Here is a 23,869-nt window from a genome sequence, read left to right as displayed (position 1 = left end):
TCCGTGGGCCACCCCCCACTTGACAGTACCTGTTTAGCCCATCCAGTACCTCACAGAGAAAAGAGAATGTAGCATTTTCTGTTTTTAAGCGACTTCTAAAGCCGAACTGTACATTTGATAGCAAATCGTGTAATATAAAATGATCAATTATCCTTACATACACAGCCTTTTTAATAACCTTAGCAAACACTGATGGCCTAGAAATAGGTCTAACGTTGTCTACGATATCTCCTTCTCCCTTTTTATAAAGTGGCTTTATTACTGAGTGCTTTAACCGTTTAGGAAACTGACCATTCCTAAAAGAAAAATTACAAATATGGCTAAATACAGTGCTAACATGTGCAGCACAGTAATTTAATATTCTGCTAGGTACTCCATCATATCCATGAGAGTCCTTAGTCTACAGTGATTCTTACTATGAACTGACTTTATATCGTCGACCTTGTGCTGCTGACCAGACGCTTCCTTCACAAATGACTATATGGTTTTAATTTTATCCTGTGACTTAGCTATTCTATTTGCTTACCACATACTCTTTGCCTTCCTTATAACATTTTTAAACACCTTACAATACTGTTTGTAATGGGCTACTGTAGCTTGATAGTGACCACTTCTAACATTTTGATGTAGTTCCCACTCTGTTCGACAGTATATCCTTATCCCACTAGTCATCCACCAGGGCTGCCTATTACTGTTAATGCCCAGTTTAGAACGTTCTAATGGAAAGCTACGCTCAAAGAGCATGGGAAATGTGTTGAGGAAAGCATTATATTTATCATTTATGTTATCGACACTATAAACATCCTGCCAAAGTTGTTCCTTGACAAGGTTTAAAAAACTCTCTAATAATGTTGGATTAACTTTCGTACATAGTTTGTAATTATATGTGACATTTGTTTGAGTTCAAAAGCCTTTTAGTGTTAAAATTTGTGCATCATAGTTTGAAAGGCCATTCACCTTTATACTAACAGAATGCCCATGTAGTAATAAAGAATGAATAAAAATATTATCTATCGCTGTGCTACTGTTCCCTTGTATTCTAGTTGGAAAAAACACAAGCTGCATCAGATCATATGAATTTAGCAGATCTACCATCGTTTTCCCTGCACCATCAATTACAAAATTTATACTGAAGTCCCTACATATAACTAATTTCTGGTACTTCCTACAAAGTGAATCAAGCACGCTCTCTACCTTGCGCAGAAATGCTCTGAAGACAGAGTTAGGGGACCTATAAACAACAACAATTAGACGTTTAGTTTCAGTAAGTTCAGCTGCCTCTGCACAACAATCAAATATCGATTCAGTGCAGTGGCGTGATGCGTCTATGGACTCAAATGGAATAATGTTTTTTTCGTACATAGCCACTCCCCCACCCTGCAAGGAACTCCTTGAAAAACAGCCAACTAAGCTGTATCCTGCTAAAGGAAGCCTCTGAATTGTCAAATTACGTAAGTGATGCTCCGATATACGAACAATTTCAGAGTCAACATCTATAAGCAGATCACTAACTTTATCTCTAATACGTCTTATATTTTGATGAAACGTGCTAATTTCTTCTGTACTTGGAAACATGACGTCCTCTGAAGGTAATTCCTTAGTTAGAGGGACTTCCTTTAAGCAGGTATACCTATCAGTTGACTTCAATCTAAAACAGGTGCAGCTCTAGCGCCAACTAGTACAGGAATTTTTCTAAGAGTGATCCCAGCACCACCCACTACAGTCACCTATCAGCTTAGCCAGCCTCCCCTGGATCACTTCTATTGCCCTTCTTGTAAGTGGATGCGGCCTGTACGTTTCGAAATAGAGGGCACATTTTCTTGTTCGAGAGATCAAGGTAGATTTGAGTTAAAAGAAAAGCTAACTTGGCCGCGGATTGAGTATAAAATCTAATAGGGATTGCATCGGGCCCTGGAGGATTGTTCAGTTTTAACGATTTCAACTGTTTCTCAACATCACTGAGACTTTCACTTAATTCACTCACCTTTTCAGTGCTACAAGGATTAAACTGGGACAATTTTGCTGGGGTTTCCTTTGTAAAGGAATATTTGAAAATGGGGTTAAGCAGTGCTTTTGCACTGAGACAGTTTCAATACCTGCCTCGTCTGCGAATGACTGGAGACTAATTTTGGTGCCTCTGCATAGCGAATGACGCAACAAGTTTACTGTGACCAGTCAATTTATATTTATATCGACAGCTCATGGCGATTTGTATGTGTTAACGTGACGTGTGTTGTCTTCAGACTTTGGGGTAGCCTGTGGCACTGTCTCCAGTAGCCACAGTCTCTTTTTCTGTCGCCATACATCAGATGTATGCTTCAAACGTTCTAAACAAAGATGATGTCTCCAAAATTATGGCCGACTGCTATGGCCGAGCGGTTCTAGGAGCTTCAGTCCGGAACCGCGCTGCTACTACGGTCGCAGGTTCGAATCCTGCCTGGGGCATGGATGTGTGTGATGTCCTTAGGTTAGTTGGGTTTAAGTACACTACTGACCATTAAACTTGCTACACCACGAAGATGACGTACTACAGACGCGAAATTTAACCGGCAGGAAGAAGATGCTGTGATATGCAAATGATTACCTTTTCAGAGTATTCACACAAGGTTGGCGCCGGTGGCGACACCTACAACGTGCCGACATTAGGAAAGTTTCCAACCGATTTCTCATACGCAAACAGCAGTTAACCGGCGTTGCCTGGTGAAACGTTGTTGTGATGCATCGTGTAAGGAGGAGAAATGCGTACCAACACGTTTCCGACTTTGATAAAGGTCGGATTGTAGCCTATCGCGATTGCGATTTATCGTATCGAGACACTGCTGTTCGCGTTGCTCGAGATGCAATGACTGTTAGCAGAACATGAAATCGGTGGGTTCAGGAGGGCAATACGGAACGCCGTGGTGGATCCCAACGGCCTCGTATCGCTAGCAGTCGATGTGACAGGCATCTTATCCACATGGCTGCAACGTATCGTGCAGCCACGTCTCGATCCCTGAGTCAACAGATGGAGACGTTTGCAAGACGACAACCATCTGCACGAACAATTTGACGACGTTTGCAGCAGCATGGACTATCAGCTCGGAGACCATGGCTGCGTTACCCTTGACGCTGCATCACAGACAGGAGCGCATGCGATGGTGTACTCAACGACGAACCTGGGTGCACGAATGGCAAAAGTTTTGTTTACAGCATCATGATGGTCGCATCCGTGATTGGCGACATCGCGGTGAACGCACATTGGATGCGTGTATTCGTCATCGCTATACTGGCGTATCACCCGGCGTGATAGTATGGGGTGCCATTGGTTACACGTCTCGGTCACCTCTTGTTCGCATTGACGGCACTTTGAACAGTGGACGCTACATTTCAGATGCGTTACGACCCGTGGCTCTACCCTTCGTTCGATCCGTTCGAAATAATACATTTCAGCAGGATAATGCACGACCGCATGTTGCAGGTCCTGTACGGGCCTTTCTGGATACAGAAAATGTTTGACTGCTGCCCTGGCCAGCACATTCTCCAGATCTCTAACCAATTGAAAACGTCTGATCAATGGTGGCCGAGCAACTGGCTCGTCACAATACGGCAGTCACTACCCTTGATGAACTGTGGTATCGTGTTGAAGCTGCGTGGGCTGCTGTACCTGTACACGCCATCCAAGCTCTGTTTGACGCAATGCCCAGGCGTATCAAGGCCATTATTACGGCCAGAGGTGGTTGTTCTAGGTACTGATTTCCCAGGATCTATGCACCTAAATTGCGTGAAAATGTAATCGCATGTCAGTTCTAGTATAATATGTCTGTCCAATGAGTACCCGTTTATCATCTGCATTTCTTCTTGGTGTAGCAATGCTAATGGCCAGTAGTGTAGTTGTAAGTTTAGGCGACTGGTGACCTCAGATGCGATAGTGCTTAGAGCGATTTGAACCATTTGAACTAAATTTATATACGACCAGAATTTTTTGGGGTTTTGTGAAAGATGAAAGCCCTCAAGCAATGTTCTCATCTCAGACAATTTTCAAAATGGTTCAAATGGCTCTGAGCACTATGGGACTTAAGTTATGAAGTCATCAGTCCCCTAGAACTTAGAACTACTTAAACCTAACTAACCTAAGGACATCACACACATCCATGCCCGAGGCAGGGTTCGAACCTGCGACCGTAGCAGTCGCGCGGTTCCGGACTGCGCGCCTAGAACCGCGAGACCACCGCGGCCGGCGACAATTTTCATTCATCATCTTTCTACCTATGATCAGTTTTATATTGTTGTCCCACTTCAGACTACTGCGTAACCATTCTGACAGATATTTAATTATTTGGGTTGTTTGTGGGAAGAGAAAAACTGCGAGGTCATCGGCGTCGTCGGATCAGGGAAGGACGGGGAAGAAATTCGATCGTGCCCTTTCAGAGGAACCATCCTGGCATTTGCCTGGAGCGATTTAGGGAAATCACGGAAAACCTAAATCAGGATGGCCGGACGCGGGATTGAACCGTCGTATTTCCGAATGCGAATCCAGCGTGCTGACCAATGAGCCACGTCCCTCGGTAGATAGTTAATGGCTTCGAGTGTTTCCAGGGATTGTCTGGACATCTTGTAACCGCACAGTAGCTGGCCTTTTCTCGTGTTGACGTACTCGATGCTTTCTCTGTTTAGCTCCGAGCGTCGGCGATTACATCGCCGTCCGCGTGGAAGACGGGGAGGACAAACTGGAGTACGCGGAGGAAGTGAACAGTCAGCAGCAGCAGGAGGCGATGGCCGAGGGCAGTCCCCAGCAGCAGCAGCAGCCGCAAGCGGCGGCGCAGGACGAGGAGGAGGCGGGCGGCGCATGCGCCGTGGAGCAGGACTACCTGGCCCCGCCCCCCGCGCCGGCGGACGACGGGCCGGCCGCGGCGGCTGGGGGGGAGCCCAGTCCGGCCGAGCAGCAGCAGGCGCACGCCGCAGCCGCAGCCGAAGCCGCCGCCGCCGAGTACCAGTACTTGGACTGCGTGCGCGACCTCAGGGTGGTCTCGCAGGCGCGCGCCGACGACGACGATGCCATGCCGTACCACCACCCGCACACGCCCCGGCACCACCACCACCTGTCCCCGCCGCCCGCGCCGCAGCAGCAGCAGCACCAGCCGCAGCACCACTACCAGCTGGGCGCGCTCTTCTCGCCCGTGAAGGACTACGGCGATTCGCGCCACCAGGACGACGTCTTCCGCTCGGTGTTCAAGCAGGAGGACCAGCAGCAGCCGCCTCAGCAGGAGTACCTGCCCGAGGAGTACCTGCGGCACGCGCACGCGCAGCACGAGGGCTCCGTGTCGTCGGCAGAGTCCCCGGACGTGTCGTCGCGCAACGGCGAGGCGGCGTCGCCCGTGGGCGAGCTGGACAAGTCGCGCTTTACGCACCTGACGACGCTGCAGCCGAGCGCCGCCGGCTCTCCGGAGGAGCGCCACGATCCGCAGAGGGACATGTACGGCGCCGGCGCGGCCGCGGGCGCGCTCGAGCACCACGGTGCGGCCGCGCACCACCTGCACCACGGCTACCACCACCCTCACGACGTCGCCGTCAGCAACGCCACCTCCGTCCTCATACACGCGCAGACCAGCCTCAACACCAGGTAACCCGCAACCTCATTCACATTCGCTGCACTGCTGACTTAACCAGCCTTTTAGCTTACTTTGGCCACAACGGAAGAAGAATATTTTTAGACCATACACAATATACATAGCACTAAAAATAAACGATGTAAAAAGAAAGAAAACGGGATGTACCAGCGAGAGAATAACATCAACTGGTGGTAGCTTTCAATTTAGAATACTCAGTTTATCGTAACTTCACATGAATCCAATTTTATGCAGCATCTTACCGATCTTGTGATAGATGCTTACTTCTTGGGTCGCACTGGTACTTGCTTCGGCCAGCACGTGGTCTGCAGGTAGGACAGCCCTGATCTAACATTTGTCAGCCTACTGGGACACTCAGTATGATTTTTCCAAGGGTCTAGACATCTGAATCTGCATCTATTCCTTTGATAACGACCTCAGATCACGGAGCAAGACACTACGATTCGTCACAGTAGAATTCTGTACATGTTTCCTTAACACTGGAAATGCGTTTCCCCACGCCACTCCCAGTCGTCTTACCATTAATGTCGCACAATTAGTCCATTTCATATCACTTTGTAATGCAACTGCCGACCGCAGTGGCCGAGCGGTTCTAGGCGCTACAGTCTGGAACCGCGCGACCGCTACGGTAGTAGGTTCGAATCCTGCCTCGAGCATGGATGTTTGTGATGTCCTTAGGTTAGTTAGGTTTAAGTAGTTCTAAGTTCTATGGGACTGATGACCTCACAAGTTAAGTCCCATAGTGCTCAGAGCCATTTGAACCATTTTGTAATGCAACTGCTAGGTATTTAAACGACGTGACGTGCTCCAAGCGCTTACCTCTAATGCTGAAATCTGATACTATCGGTTCCACTTTCTGTGTACAGCATTACATGACACTCATCTACAGGTCGACTCTAAAGGTCATTAACACTTGAAAGTCCAATACTTCACGGAATAATGTAGGCACAGAAGTAAAACGTGACAGACATGAAATGACATGATGTTTTGTTGAAACCGAAGACGAGTACAAAAACCGGCCAACATGAAGGATGGTGCTCCACACCATATTCCTAAACGTGTGAAAAATCTCTTGCGCACGTCGCTTGGTGAGGGTCGCGTACTGAGCCGCCATTGTCATCGTGCTGGGCCTCCCAAGTCTCGAGACCTACGGGGTTACCTGGAGTCGCAGGTCTACCGAAATCATCCGATCTCATTAGGGATGCTAACAGACAAAATTCGACGGCAGTTTTTCACCGTACCTAGTGTTTTGCTGTTCAGCGCTATTCACAACGTTGTTCCTTGACTAATGTTATTGTTGATGAATGATGGCCGGCGTATTGAGAATTTGTTATAAGGAATTCTTTTTTTTTTTCTAGTTATTGCTTGTCTGTTGGATGAAGTACCATCTGTTGGTCATTTGCGAACTTTCCGGTTTCAATAAAACCCCATGCTATTTCAAACATATGTGTAAATTTTTGACTATATACCTACATTATAGCGTAAAATATTGAATTTTCGAATGAAACTGACTTTTGGATCAATATGTAAATTTCAAGAACAATACATATATAGAGCGTGTCCCTGGAGGAACGGTAAATACTCGGGAATATGACAGGAACACTCATTTGAAGCAAAAAACCTTCGTATGTACTTACGCCCTACTCCAAATGGTTTCTGAGATGGAACACATTCAACGTACGTCTTTTTTTGGGATAGTGATGCGCACGTGTGTGTCTTACCCACCCAACCTCTTTGGCATTCTATTCTAGCCCAACCTACCTCGTTGCTTTCAAACTCTTTGGTCAGGGTGTCTTTCTACCATAGGAGTAGAAGTGAACCAAACACTGAACCCTGTGGGACTCCCTTTGCGATTTCTCTCGAGTCACTAAAATGTTCTCTCTCTCCAATGTTCTTTGAATTATTCGGCACAAGTTTTGGCACTCTGTTTATTAAGTGTAACTCAAACCATCGTATGTAAGGCTCCAGTTCAATAAATAACAATGTGCATTAAATGTGTTCTATCTTGGAAACCATGCGGAACAAGGCATATCGTCATGTGCAGTTCACTGCTTAAAACGAGCGTTCCCGTCTTATCTCGGAATGCTGACCACTACTCCTGGGACACGCTGTATACTCTGAAAACACCTGGCGTCTAGCTTTAGCAGGAATAAGGACCTTGGAACTAATTTATTGAGCGCAACGTGGACTCCCTTCCACGGTGTCATTTCGTATTTTTAACACAGTGGAAAAAATCTAACATCACAGAGGGTTAGAAGACTGGATTACTATAAGAGCAGCACTTCCACACCAAACCACGGTGGCTCGACAGCTAGCGTTGCTTTAACAGACACATTTACCACTGGGAACATTACTGTTATTTTTCGTAATATATCTGTAACTGATGAGTATTAAGTTGACAGGGTCTCACTTTCAAAGAAAGAAAAAGTAGTAATAGCTTCTACACTGCATAATTAGCTACTGCTTTAATCCGTCTGTCATTTTAGACCACAACAGTTTAGGATGACGGTGCTATGATAATAGGCAGCTATCGATGCCTTTGGTAGTCCAGGATCGCAGCTTTTTCTGTTCCATTCACATATGGAACGCAGAAGGATAATCGCATAAATGCCCCTGTCCGCGTGTAAATAATCTAATCTTGCCTTCGCGACCCATAAGGAATCGATACGTAGGAGCTTGTGGTATTTTCCTATACTCCTCCCTTAAAACTGGTTCTTGAACTTTGCAAGTTGCCGCTCACGGGGTAGTTTGCGTCTGTCATAAAGTATCTGTCAGATCAGTATTTCCATGACCTCCGTGACGATCTTCCACGAGTCACGCAAACATGTGACCACTTGTGCCGCCCTCCTTCGTCGACGGTAAATATCGTCAGATAGTTTTCTGAAGTGGATGCCAAATACTTGAGCAGTCAAGTAGGACGGGTAGCACTACTGTTCCGTAACCAATCTACTTTGTTGACTGACAGCATTTCACTGGTATCACACCAATGAACCAAAGTCAGCCACCACGACTGAGCCTATGTTATCATTTCATATCCCTACTAACTATAACACTGAGGTATTTGTATATGTTGTCAGATTCCACTTCTCAATCATTGATATTTTAGTCACAGAATACTAGGTTTTTCGTTTTGTGAAGGTCACCATTTTTAAATTTCTGAACATTAATAGAAAGATGCCAGTCTTGGTGCTACTGTTAAATTTTATCAAGACATAATACTAGGGCAGCTTTTTTTAGGGCAGTTCTTAATTATAGATAACTGCGTGATCTGCGTAAAGTATGAGAATGCTATTAAAATTGTTTGCAAAATCGTTTTTTTTTTCTTTTTTTTTTTTTGTCATCAGTCTACTGACTGGTTTGATGCGGCCCGCCACGAATTCCTTTCCTGTGCTAACCTCTTCATCTCAGAGTAGCACTTGCAACCTACGTCTTCAATTATTTGCTTGACGTATTCCAATCTCTGTCTTCCTCTACAGTTTTTGCCCTCTACAGCTCCCTCTAGTACCATGGAAGTCATTCCCTCATGTCTTAGCAGACGTCCTATCATCCTGTCCCTTCTACTTATCAGTGTTTTCCACATATTCCTTTCCTCTCCGCTTCTGCATAGAACCTCCTCATTCCTTACCTTATCAGTCCACCTAATTTTCAACATTCGTCTATAGCACCACATCTCAAATGCTTCGATTCTCTTCTGTTCCGGTTTTCCCACAGTCCATGTTTCACTACCATACAAAGCTGTACTCCAGACGTACATCCTCAGAAATGTCTTCCTCAAATTAAGGCCGGTATTTGATATTAGTAGACTTCTCTTGGCCAGAAATGCCTTTTTTTGCCATAGCGAGTCTGCTTCTGATGTCCTCCTTGCTCCGTCCGTCATTGGTTATTTTACTGCCTAGGTAGCAGAATTCCTTAACTTCATTGACTTCGTGACCATCAATCCTGATGTTAAGTTTCTCGCTGTTCTCATTTCTACTACTTCTCATTACCTCCGTGTTTCTCCGATTTACTCTCAAACCATACTGTGTACTCGTTAGACTGTTCATTCCGTTCAGCAGATCATTTAATTCTTCTTCACTTTCACTCAGGATAGCAATGTCATCAGCGAATCGTATCATTGATATCCTTTCACCTTGTATTTTAATTCCACTCCTGAACCTTTCTTTTATTTCCATCATTGCTTCCTCGATGTACAGATTGAAGAGTAGGGGCGAAAGGCTACAGCCTTGTCTTACACCCTTCTTAATACGAGCACTTCGTTCTTGATCGTCCACCCTTATTATTCCCTCTTGGTTGTTGTACATATTGTATATGACCCGTCTCTCCCTATAGCTTACCCCTACTTTTTTCAGAATCTCGAACAGCGTGCACCATTTTATATTGTCGAACGCTTTTCTCAGGTCGAAAAATCCTATGAAAGTATCTTGATTTTTCTTTAGCCTTGCTTCCATTATTAGCCGTAACGTCAGAATTGCCTCTCTCGTCCCTTTTTTCCTAAAGCCAAACTGATCGTCACCTAGTGCATTCTCAGTTTTCTTTTCCATTCTTCTGTATATTACTCTTGTAAGCAGCTTCGATGCATGAGCTGTTAAGCTGATTGTGCGATAATTCTCGCACTCGTCAGCTCTTGCCGTCTTGTGTGGATGATGCTTTTCCGAAAGTCAGATGGTATATCGCCAGACTCATATTCTACACACCAACGTGAATAGTCGTTTTGTTGACACTTCCCCCAATGATTTTAGAAATTCTGATGGAATGTTATCTATCCCTTCTGCCTTATTTGACCGTAAGTCGTCCAAAGCTCTTTTAAATTCCGATTCTAATACTGGATCCCCTATCTCTTCTAAATCGACTCCTGTTTCTTCTTCTATCACATCAGACAAATCTTCACCCTCATAGAGGCTTTCAATGTATTCTTTCCACCTATCTGCTCTCTCCTCTGCATTTAACAGTGGAATTCCCGTTGCACTCTTAATGTTACCACCGTTGCCTTTAATGTCACCAAAGGTTGTTTTGACTTTCCTGTATGCTGAGTCTGTCCTTCCGACAATCATATCTTTTTCGATGTCTTTACATTTTTCCTATCGATACACAACGCGGACAGCAGGCCTAAAGAACAGTCACACTTATTGCTATTTTGTCGAAAACTGACTTCCTGAGACCGTGGTCGTTTGAAAGTACGGGTTAATTCTTACAATAAAGTCAGCACTCAGTCACTGTTAGTAATGCTGTATCTTAAGAACTGACTGTTTCATCGTGAGACAGCTGTTCACGTTTGAAATTACATACAGTTTATGCTGCACATGTGATGTTGGCTGTTTTTCGTTTCAACGAAAGTTGATGATTAAGGTGGTGGTGTCATAGCCCTCACGGTTTCCGATGGCACTGCCATCTCGAGGAACTTAGGCAACGAAGAAATTCATCACACGTACAGCATAAGTTATATATAAATTTTAAACAGAAACAGTTGTCGCACGATGACGTTAACAGCGTTGTTTCTTCTTAAGAAATGGCGTTACTGAAACTGGCTGGTTGCTTACTTTGTTGTAAGAATTGACCTGTAATCATGCTTCTTTCGCCTTCACTCTGTTATTAAGTGGGTTTTACAATAACGACAGTGTAGGCAATTTGAGTGATAGTGTAAGTGGATGGGTGAATGTGAGTGAAATAGTAGTGTGTCCTGTTATTTCTCAGTTTATCTTGAACATTTTTCATACTTTTCAAGCACTTTCGTCTTCGACTGCTTGTGTAAGGACGCTAATAAACTCGCTGTCGGCACACACACACACACACACACACACACACACACACACACACACACACACACACAATTTACCTTAATCTTCTTATGTTAATGATGCCTGTGCCAGAAATACGAAGAGTGCTGTAGCTCTATTATACAGTCTACCTTGGATACTAGTACACTTACGGGATAGTTAAGATACTAGCTGCGCGCCTCTTCATGCACTCGACGCCTGTTGTCAGCTCTACTTGATAAGCACCCGAAACACTAGAGCACTGCTCAAGGATAACTCGCACTATCTTATGTGCGTTTTCCTCAGGACGACTTCAACAAATTTTCTCAATCTTCAAAGCAAATAGCTGTCTTCCATTCGGCTTCCTAGTAATGATTTAGTGTTTTCGGTCTCTTTCATATCACTTCGTACTATTACAAACGCGAGTAAACTGGCAGAATGTCACAGCCACTAGCAGATTTTCGTTGCTAGTGGCTCGTATGCTACACATGATACCGAATCTTCAATAGAATGGATAGTTACGTCCGGTATGCCTTAAAGAATCGTAACGGCACCGTGGCAGCATTCTTCAGTGTTCGCTGATGATGCTACTGTCTGCAGGGAAATATTGTTCCCTGGATGATTGTAAGAAAATCAAAGATGCCTGTTTATTATCATTTGGTGTACTGAATAGCACCCTTCTTTAAATACGTATAAATGCAAGCAAATGCATTTTAATAGTGAAAAGGACCTCTGCACAATTAATTTGAAAGTAGGACTCTCATGGAGTCTGTCATATGCTTTGGACGCCAAATGGTAATGCTGATATGAAACAGAACGGAAAAGTTAAATCAGAATTAGAAAGGCGAATTTAATTTCTGATTTAACGGTATGAACTCGACTATCTGCTGAGGCGACCGGATAAAAGATAACGTGAGCCGTCCTAGGGTCTGCCTCCACTGTTTGGGATGCTTATCAAGCAATGCTGACAGCAAGCGTCAAAGAATGTAGAGACGCACTTATGGTACCACAACAAGCTGCTGCATCCCGTAAGTGTTCTTGTATTGAAGGTAGACATTCCAGCAGCCCTGCTGCCGCCATTGTATACCTAACTAGTACAGGGATCGCGAGGATAACATGATTAAAGAGCGTACGATGCAAATCCAACCTTAATTTTTATCTCTCCTCCTTACGTAAACGAGTCGGGGAGTTCCTATTATCGGTACAAGGTATTCTCGACAATGCACTGGAAAATGAGAAGAAACGAGGTGCAAAGGGTAGGCGTGTTGCTGCATATACGTACCAAATATAGTCAGGTTTCGTCATAGGATAGGTTTTGGCTCTAAGCACTATGGGGCTTAACATCGGAGGTCATCAGCCATAGCATAGGTTTTACAGAGTACTGTATACACGTTTGTAATAACAATACTGCAACCTATCCCAGAAGATTTAAGTTGAGCAAATACACTAAAGAGCGAAAGAAACGAGTAAGTCTGCCTAATGCCGTGCATCGTGCAGGGCCCGCGCGAGCACGCAGAAGTGCCGCAACACGACGTGGCATGGACTCGACTAATGTCTGGAGTAGCGCTGGAGGGAACTGACACCATGAATCCTGCAGGGCTGTTCATAAATCCATAAGAGTACGAGCGAGTGGAGATCTCTCTTGAACAGGACGTTGTAAGGTATTCCTGACATGCTCAATAACGTTCATGTCTGGGGAGTTTGGTGGTCAGCGGAAGTGCTTAAACTCGGAAGAATGTTCCTCGAGCCACTCTGTAGCAATTCTGGACGTGTGGGGGTGTCGCATTGTCATGCTGGAATTGCCCAAGTCCGTCGGAATGCACAATGGACATGAATGGATGCAGGTGGATCAGATTGGACGCTTACGTACGTGCCACCTGTCAGACATATCAGGAGTCCCATATTACTCCCAACTGCACGCGCCCCACACCATTACATAGCCTCCACCAGCTTGAACATTCCCCTGCTGACACACAGGGTCCATGGATTCATGAGATATCTTCGCACACGAACACGTCCATCTGCTCGATAAAATTTTGAAACGAGACTCGTCCGATCAGTCATCGACAGTCCAATGTCAGTGTTGACGGGCCCAGGCGATGCATAAAGCTTTTTGTCGTTCAGTCATCAAGGGTACACGATGGACTTTAGGCCCCGAAAGCCCATATCGATTATGTTTCGTTGAATGGTTCGCACGCTGACACTTGTTGATGGCACAGCATTGAAATCTGCAGCAATTTGCAGAAGGGTTGCGGTTCTGTCACGTTGAACGATTCTCGTCAGTCTTCGTTGGTCCCGTTCTTGCAGAATCTTTTTCCGACCGCAGCGATGTCCGAGGTTTGATATTTTACCGGATTCCTGGTATTCACTCGTGACTTGGTCGTACGGGAAAATCCCAACTTCATCGCTACTCGGAGATGCTGTGCCCCATCGCTCGTGCGCCGACTATAACAAACTCCTTGATATCTGCCATTGTAATAACAGTAAGCGATATAACAACTGTCTTATATGGGCGTCGCCGACTGCAGCGCCGTATTCTGCCTGTTTACATATCTTTATTTGAATACATATGGCTATACCAGTTTCTTTGGCGCTTCGGTGTAGCTCTGTATATTTTGATATGTTTTGTTAAGATGGTGTGATGTTCCAAAGAGGAAAATACTAACCTAACTAGACAGCTTTATTGCCAAAAAAAGGTTCCAAAGAGGATTTCTCATTCACTTCCACAAATCTCAAAGTAATATGCATTTCCTACGCATTTCTTAGCTTATTTTCACAAAAGCATTTATCCCTGCCTGTTCCTTAGTGTTTCATTGACATCTGAACGCTTACTTCTAAATTCAGATTTATACTAATGTTTCGTTACTAGCAGATACCATAAAATGGCATATCACTAATTACTGTTTCACATTGGGCAATAAGCAGAATAATCTTTCGACTTTTCAGTACAGGGCAGTAAAGTGTATATTTTTGACAGGGTCTTGACTCCTGTTACAGCTGCTGCAGTTCCGTGTGCGTGACGTTCAGTGAAACAAAGCAGTAGGACTGTACTGATACGAAGTGTGTACCCTGAGATGAAACTGTACTAATACAGGGGAGTGCTCCATGAGATGAAACTGTTTGGACACTCGGTCATAAGTTTTTATACTGTTTGGTAAATTTACTTTTTGACGATACGTTGTCTCCAGCCACCCGCTAATGTACCTGCTAATTATGTTTGCCATTCAATGACGCGATATTAAGTTTACGTATAGGTGGATCGAGCTTGGCTGCGCATGCAGCGCTCAGTCACTGGGGCTCGTAATTGGCAGAAAGGTGGCTGAACTCCCCACAGAGGGATTTAGGTTTTCTGTGGTTTCATGAGTCGCATAAGGCAAATGCCAGGATGACTCTTTTGTTGGGCACCCCGCTGATTTCACCCTAAGCTTGTGCTCCATTTCTAATGACCCGGTGCTCGACGGAGCGTTAAACCCAGCTCTTCTTTCTTTCTTCCTTCATGTAACTGGACTGCATCATCAGCGTCTCGCACAGTATGCTTGAATAAACGTTTAACCTTCTCCAGTGTTTCTTAACTCTCTGGCTAATTCTATTTGTAATTGGTTGCACAATGGTAAGGAAGACGAAAGATAGAGTTCAATGCCTCATCGGTGTCTAGATTTATGTTATTGTAGGCTTCCTCGGCGAATTCAAATGACCAAACCTCCCCGGATGATCAGCCGAGTGATGGCGTCGTCTTGTGGCAACGTTTCAACGAGTTTCGTTACCATCATCTTCAGGCGAAGTTGATGGGTACGAAACTCATTGAAATATTGGGACAAGACGGCGCCATCAGTCGCCTGACCACCTGAGAAGATGTTATCATCCATGTCGCGGTGTTAATGACGGGCTTCAAGCTCATATGGAGGAGGAAAAAAGAAAAGAAATGGACAACGGTTTTGGTCTTATAAATATATCAGCATTCTCATCAAGGGCTTCAGGGAAACCACGGTAAACGTAAATGACTAGACTGAGGTTTGAAAGCTGGTGGTCAGGGCACTCATAAAATGTAATTGACATTTAATACTGTAACTTGTACTCCAAATATAAATAAGCAATAAGAACTTAAGCAAACGTCTCCGGGGTCCCTATAACAAGTTTGAATTGCGGAGACGCAGCACTGGAACTCTAGGGATGTTAACGGATGTCGTTTGTCTTTGGCCTCTACCGAAGGAGACCCTAACAACAATGGAACCCGGAAAGATATTGATGAAATACGAACCTATTTGTGATTGTGTATTAGTGTTAAGTGTGAAAAGTTCGATATCCCACCTGGCTACAGTACAGTAAAATATTTTAATCGTAGAAATGTGTGTAGATATTTAAAATAAATTCTCTGATCCAGTACATACATACTGAAGCAGTCTTGGAGAATGACGTAGGTCCGAGTATCAAAATTCTCTGACGCTGCGCTTCCCCTTGAGAAGTGGCTCGCTGATAAGAGGCTCAGCCGCAGCTACTGGCAGCCACAATAGTCGTCTACCTTTGCATAAGATCACTGACTGTGATTATCCACCACAGATGCGTTAAGTGACGATTGTACTCAGCTGTGGTACTGGATACAATAATATCCAACGGAATAAAACCGTTTTTACTGCATCAGTCACTTTATTTTTACTATTTGGTTACTGCCCCTTTCGAGGATATGGCTTCTTCAGATGCCATCTTAAGTACATCCACATATTGAAAGACAGAAAGAGATTTAAAATGTTGTTGTTGTTGTTGTTGGTGGTGGTGGTGGTGGTGGTGGTGGTGGTGGTGGAGGAGGAGGAAGAGGGGGCTGCGGGGAGGGGGGGAGGGAGGACGCGATGCGTGATGGAGGAATCACTGTTCTCGAAACTGTTTAAGAAATAAAAGCCTTTGTTTAATTCGGTCTTTATAACGGCAAAATAAAAGAATAAGAGAGGTTTCGTCCGTGTTGCCTCGGTCATAGCATTTTAAGTGTTTTGTAAGTCGACGCGGCCGTGCGTCTAGAAGGATTTTAATGAGGTCGATAATGCTCACGACGAGCAAGGGGGTTAATGTTGGGACTCGGTTACTGCAGAATGAAACATAGGACAGCGTTCTTAATGTCCTAATCGGAGATAAGGTTCACCACCAATATCTTCACATGCCCGCACACCGTGAAAAGTTGGAGAGATGTTTGAGATACAAGTAAGGACATTGGCTCCCGATCAGGTACTGAGGTGAGAATTTTCACTCTGCAGCGGAGTGTGCGCTGATATGAAACTTCCTGGCAGATTGAAACCGTGTGCCGGATCGACACTCGAGCTCGGGACCTTTCGCGGGCAGGTGTTCTACCATGTTGGTAGAGCACCTACTCGCGAAAGGCAAAGGTCCCGGGACCTTTGCCTTTCGCGGGCAGGTGTTCTACCATGTTGGTAGAGCACCTGCCTGCGAAAGGCAAAGGTCCCGAGTTCGAGTTTCGACCTGGCACGTGGTTTTAATCTGCCAGGAAGTTTCAGGTACTCAGGTACTTTCGACTACAATACTTCCGCTTTTCGGGCCCAGAAGGCACTGAACATCTTGAAGTGTCTTAGCCGCAGTTCCAGGAGAGCCGACAGGGTGCGTCTGCTCCAATTTTAAAAGACCTTCGTGTGATCGCTGCTAGACTAGAGAGACGCGGTGTACAGGTCAGCGAGGCCTACTTAGTTGAAGATCATTGATGCTGTACACCTTGAGGGGATCAGGCTGGCCACAGCTGCTCACAGGGCCAGACCAACACCCTGTCTCTGCGCTCAGACTGAAGAACCACCAAGTTCTTCGACACTACCACTTCACTAGGGTACCATTCCGTTGTTCGTCCACATATGGAACGCCTCTTTACCAATCGACCACGGACGACGAGGCCGTTTGGGATCCGCGCGGAATGCGTGCTGGAAATCCTTGGTGTGATGTATGTACAGCCCCAAATCCGTGGTTTTAACAGAGTGCCACCCTGGTTACTGGAAAGGTCGAGTGATTTTATATATGGTGCAGAACAAGAGAGGCTGCACTTCTGCTTATGCTTTTAATACAATATTTTCCGACATTTTAAATAGTCACCACAACTATGTAGCTATGTACAGTGATGGGTCCGAACAGAGCGCCACATTTTATTAGATTGTGTTTTATTTTCATGTTAGAGGTCTGTGGCAGATGTGCCAACAGATCTACCCTCTATTTTAAGTGACATCCAGACAAATATGGTTAGAGTTTTAAGGTTTTGCGACATCAACAACTTGTTTCCACAAAATTTTAGGGAGACGTTTCTAATGTGATGACAACATGGTGATTGGCTCACTCATTTTTTTTGTAACTGGTCAGCCAGTCAGTAACTGACGACATATACGTTTTCTCAGTAAAGATCTGCACCATTTAACTCCTGATCACAGCTATATTTCATCTTAAAATGAAAGCGGCTGCCATCAGTTGTTAGTCGCAGTGTCAATACTGTGAGCCCTGAGACTTTTTGAGACATTAAGTCTGCATGCCGAATAAGGATTTGGACTCGGACCTTTGCTTTTCACAACCTTTACCGAGAAACGACACAGCTATTCTGGTACATCGTGAGGCCCAGCACAAGTTTCAATATTTTGGGTAGCTTATTCTTTCATAATTTACAAACTCCGCAGAAACTCAGCTGCATGCTCACGAGTAATAGCGAGTCGGTGAAAGTGGATCTGGCGGAGATAAACTAGATCATAGGCTAGGCACTCTGGCCAGGAGTCTGGACAACTTCGACGAAACAAGCTCGGAATGTGTAAGGAAGTGTCTAGCACGCAGTTTGCACCTCAAGTTACACCCCAGAGTACACTCATATGGAATGGACGATTACTTTTGTTCCAACAAACTGTCCCATTTCTGTATTCGGGATTTTCTGATTGGTTTTGCTGGTGTTACTGGATTTTGTCCCTTATCTCCTTGTCCTAGATTGAATGAGAAGGCCTCACAGTTCATATTCCGCACCTGCAACTAGAGGTGTTTGGTTCAAACGACAGCGCGGTTATCTTGACGTACGACTTCCGTTGCCTTCCTTAGCGGATGAAGGCGAAAATGGCGTGGCTGATATCCTTGCCTTTTTTGTGTTTAAAGACTTTGTCGTCAAAAGGATGTTAAATCTTTCCTCCTTCCATCTTTTCTCTGTTCCGGAAAAGTCTAAAGCAGTGCTGGGCTTCTAGAGCGGACCCAGTCCCGAGCAGGGGAGGAGTTGCTTAATTTAGCTTCGCGGTGACTGACGAAATTGTTGAGCTTTTATGAGAACGGCAGTGGGTATGTTTGCTACTAGTTGACGTCCATTACGTGTTTTGCCTTTCTTCAAACTGATGTTGAACCGATGCGTCTGTTTATTTCCCGGGGCAGGACCCGGGTTCAATCTGCGTAGATTTTTTTAGACAGGGAAGAAGAGTAATGGAGCTGACCTCCCTGCCCTTGGCTGGGTATGCCCCTTTTGGGAGTCGAAACAAACGGGTCTTCCTGCCTAAACTTTAATTTAGTGAAACTTCAATGAATCTTCTAATGAGACTTAGTTGCAGTTTACTCTTGACAACTCAGAAGCGAATGCCACTGATCATACGAGATAACCCTGTTATAGTTGAACCATTCAGTTTTAAGGTCATAAAAGAAAATCTACAAATGTGGCAAATTGGTTTTAAGGCCCTGAAGTCGTATTATGGAGAGGCGGGGTTCCACATCCATCCAGATGTAGCTTTTGCTGTGGTTTACCTGAACGACGTAAGCCTAATGCTGAAATGCTTTCTTTGAAGAGACTGCGGCCTACTTCCTGCGTCTTCCTCGCTCAGTCGGAACAAGTACATAATAACCTCGTCGACGAAGCATTAAACCCCAGTCTGCCTTCGTTCGCATACACAGTGAGGTGACAAAAGTCCTCGGATACCTGCCAATATCATGTCGGATAGCCTTTTACCCGGCGTAATGGAGTAACTCGACGAGTCATGGACTCAACGGGTAACTGTAAGTCCCCAGCAAAAATACTGAGCCATGCTGTCTCTGTAATTGTGAAAGTGCTGCCAGTGTAGGGTTTTGTGCATGAACTAACCTCTCGATTATGTGCCAATATCTTCGATGGGATTCATGTCGGGTGGTTTGGATGGCCAAATCACTCACCCGAATTGGGCAAAATGTCCTTCAAACCAATTACGAACGATTACAGCACAGTGACATGACATCGTTGTTTTGGAACACGAAGCCCATGAACGGCTGCAGATGGGCTCCAACTAGCCAAAAATAAGCATTTTCAGTCAATGTTGATTCAGCTGGACCAGAGGACCCAGTCTCTTCCATACAAACACAGCCAACATCATCACGAAGTCACCACCAGCTTGCACGGTGCCTTCTTGACAATTATGGTTTGTGGCTTCGGGTTCTGCGCCACACTCGAACCCTACCATCAGCTCATACCAACTGAATTCGGGATTCATCTCACCACATCACTGTTTTCCAGTTGTCTAGGAACCAGTCGATCTGGTCACGAGCCCAGGAGAGGCACTGCAGGCGATACCGTGCTGGTCATCTGCTGCCATAGCTCACTAACGCCAAATTTCGCCCACTGTCCTAATGCATACGTTCGTCGTATGTGTGAGATTTGGTACAGTCGGCACACTCTTGACACTATGGATCTCGGAATATTGAATTCCCTAACAATTTCCGGAATGAAATGTCTCATGCGTCTAGCTCCGACTACCGTTGCCCGTTCAAAGTTTGTTAATTCCCGTGGTGCAGCCAGTAGTCATGTCGGGAGCGTTTTGACACGAATTCACATGAATGACCTGATTAGAAATGACATCTCCGACAGCGCACTGTCCTTTTATACTGCGTGTATGTGATGCTACCACCATCTGGATATGGGCATATCGTTGTTCCACGACTTTCGTCACCTTATTGTATGTCCCATGGCTCACTGATGTTAACTTCCGATCAGACATCACTTCAGCGGTTCGCGAGTCTATTTACGACAACAGATTCAAAGTCGGCGTCTTGCAAATCAGTAGACCGCTTTGTAGCACTCTCCATTCACGAAAAATTTGGATACGACGACGACTGTTTGGGGGGGGGGGGGGGGGGGAGGGGGGGGATAGATTACGGAGGCGATAGTGTCGGATCATAGAAGTCGTACTCTGTTTGGAACATCCAAGTTGCATAAGAGCAACAGGTCCAAATGCGAACTAGCTGAGACTGTGCTGACGGAGACAGCGCCGGTCAGGTGACTCCTATTGGGAGTGCTCCTGTGGCAGAACGCGAGTGCAGCGTCATAGAAACGCTTCGTGGCCTCTGCGAAACAGACGGCGCGTTCGCTGTAAAATTGCAAGGTGTCTCCTTGAGCTGGCGCAGCTGGATCCGTGTCGCGCTGGGCGATGAATCACGGCAGCGCGCTGATAAATGTCGCTTCAGCGGCCCGCGGCCGCCACACCACGCCGTCGCCCTGGCAACGCAACAGCTCACCCGCACTCCTCTCTGATGGCGTCACGCGTCACCGCTCTACTGTCTTGCATCGATTCAGTCGCGAGTGATAGCCGTGGGTACGTGCCATTTGTTATTGTTACGTTTGTGATTAAGTTTGTCACTTATCGATATATTAGTAAAAAAAAAAATTACTGTTTCAAACGGAAAGACTTTTTGTTAAAATAAGGGCGGTTTCAATGCCTGGTTGCTTCTGATACTGCAGTTCACGCTGCTACTCTACTAGTAGCCAAGCATTTTATATCTACATAGGGTATTGATACGAGTCATATATTAATAAAAACACTATAGCATCGAGGCAGAAAATTTTTGATTATTAACAGTTTTGCAATAGATACATCCCAGTGACGTCAGTATTTCAGTTGAGGCGGCTCGAAGTAGAGGCGTGTAAGTGACAAAACAAAGTATTTGGAGAGCTATGCACCATATTGCAGTGGAAGAACTAATCTGTTTGATGGAGAAGGGTCTACCAGATGATCTAAACTGCTTCCTATCGGTTATTTAAAGAACTACTTAACAAGAAGTGTTTTGCCCTTGGGTACAAAGAGGTCCAAGTGCACATACATGCTTTTGTCATAGTGGAGGGCCAAGCACAAAATCTGCTAACGATGTGATGCCTTCTGATTATGATATTTGGAACCCATAGTAGACATTTCCTACGAGATAAACAAAGAGATCTGTGTGTGTGTGCGTGCGTGCGTGCGTGCGTAAGAGAGTACTTGTATTTGTATGTAACATAGATTATTCCTTTAATCCATTATATTTATAATCTATAAAATTCGAGTGTATTAATTAATGTAATACGTGAAAATCGGACGAGATATTGTATTACGTTGTTTTGGATCACTCAAGCCTGATATTTATGAGAATCAAAGGGATGTTGGTGACAACCTGGAGGCAGAGGGGTCTCAGTGCTAGCTAGGTTACTGAGCACAACATTCTGAGTTTGACTGATACTGTATTTATTGCTTCATTAATAACTACTCCACGTGATGGTTACTGTAGATAATATGACGTGAACATAGAATTTTGAATGTGATACAAACTTCAAAGCTCATTTTCTCAGAATCATTATTTTATCACTTACATCCTTTTTATTTACTTTTACCTCCTCAACTATGGACATAGTAGAAAAATTGTTATCTGCGTATTAAATAAATTACAGCTTCGGATAGGTGCAGTGACTTATTGCTTCTTACTGTATTCTCATTAGCTAGTTTCCGTGAAGTTTCAGGTTCACCATCAGATAAGACGTGTAGAAGTTAACATGATGGTTCTCAGAGCACGATGCTGGGCGCTGAATGTTGCGAAACATAGAGAATCCTTTAATTCCTGGCCTTATGTTAAGGGTGTTCGTATCTTTGGTCACAATGAAGCAACATGCAGTGTCCAGCATCATGTTTTAAGAACGATCAGCCAAAATTCCCGAAGACTCATCTGAAGATCAGTCTGAAATAGTCCGAAAAGTGATGAATGAAAATCAAGTAATATTAGGGCCTGCTGCAATTCATTTACATTTTTACGTTTTATCGCCCATGGAAGCACACGTTGACAACTGATGATTAGACATTTTCATGGTATTCTCTACCGTTTTTCATTTGACATAATGAATGCAAAAGAAAGCAAGGTCTTTTTAGCTCATGACGGGGAAACGGTAGCCATACTGTATGTCTGAAAGATTATTTGCAAGATTCGAAGTGAGCCTTTTTGGATTTCGGTCTGGACTGTTCGATGACTGTCTCTGGTTCACTACGTTCCTTGGAGGACAATTCTACATAAATTAGTGGTTGTTTGGATTCCTTTTTCCCTCAGGAATAGGAGGAGATATGAAGTTGGTCAAGTAATAAGGTCTACTCTCCCTTAACGGTGTAAAAAATTTAATCTTCTAAGCCAGCACAGTAAAAAAATACGGCTGTTTTTGTCACATAATTCGATAATCGCACAATCACTCATCAAAAACCTTAGATGAAATTTATATATACATAATTAGGTCATAAGTATGTACGAACACTGAGTAAGAGTCCTGCTCCTATCCCTTCGGTTTTTTACAGAACAATGAAGCAATTCTCAGTGCAGCATATAGGCAGACTGTAGCGGCGAATTAAAATTGTCACCAAGGCTGGGGTTCGGACACGGGTCTCCTGATCACAAGGCAGTTGCGCTAACCACTACACCACCCTGACACAGTGCCTTTGCACAGTTGCATGGATTACCCTACGACGCCTCCATCATTAATCCAAATTCTCTTTCATGCCTCAGCCCACTTGGTAGCCCCCCCCCCTCCACCAAACTCGAACAGTGTTACAGAGGCTCTCCAGCTGCATTAGAATAGCACCTCAGCATCGAACGAAATGGGGAATCCTGCCTAAAACCCAGGCGTAGGTGCTTTAATCAAATGAAACTATACGGTTCCAGAGACATTTTCAAGTTTCAAACACCTATGATGATGATGATGATGAAGATGATGATGATGATGATGATAATAATAATTGTTTATTATTATTATTATCATTGTTGTTATTATCAAGTGTAGCCCGTAGAGCAGTATTGCAGCCATTGCACAGTTACTGTGGTGAGCCGCATCAGTTCGTTTATTCAAACAAAGTAGATAAATAAGATCTGTGGAAAGAATTTTCATGAGGTATTTAAACATATATGATCTGTGTGTCTTAATTTTAGTGTCTTTGCTGTCTGGTTCAAAGTGTGTGTGTGTGTGTGTGTGTGTGTGTGTGTGTGTGTGTGTGTGTGTGTGTGAGGAAGATGATCAAACATGTACACGTATATACATACATTTATTCCTTTCACAAAATATCACGAGTTACTAAACGTATCTCAAGAAAATGTGGTTATTGTTTAACTTCAGTAATCAGTTACAGTCTTACAAAATAGTGATAATCGTAATATTCTTTCAAAATAACTTAGTTTCGTGACCAAAATGCAACTGAACACTTTCGATTTTAACCCTTCAGAAAATGACGCTCTTTACCCCTCTGGGGCTAATAACCAATCAGATTG

The 23,869-nt window shown here is 44.5% G+C and overlaps 1 protein-coding gene across 1 annotated transcript in view; it reads left to right on the top strand.

The window, feature by feature from the left end:
• Positions 1–23,869, top strand: part of LOC126456244 (transcription factor GATA-6-like) — a 536,593-nt gene that overhangs the window by 277,715 nt on the left and 235,009 nt on the right. Inside the window, exon 2 of the mRNA XM_050091996.1 lies at positions 4,654–5,599. Coding sequence (XP_049947953.1) covers positions 4,654–5,599 — 946 coding nt within the window. The remainder of the gene's footprint in view (positions 1–4,653; positions 5,600–23,869) is intronic.

Source organism: Schistocerca serialis, chromosome 2 (assembly GCF_023864345.2).
Source record: "Schistocerca serialis cubense isolate TAMUIC-IGC-003099 chromosome 2, iqSchSeri2.2, whole genome shotgun sequence".
NCBI lineage: Eukaryota > Metazoa > Arthropoda > Insecta > Orthoptera > Acrididae > Schistocerca > Schistocerca serialis.
The sequence above is the reverse complement of the archived record's forward strand: the minus strand, read 5'-3'. Positions and strand labels throughout refer to the sequence as shown.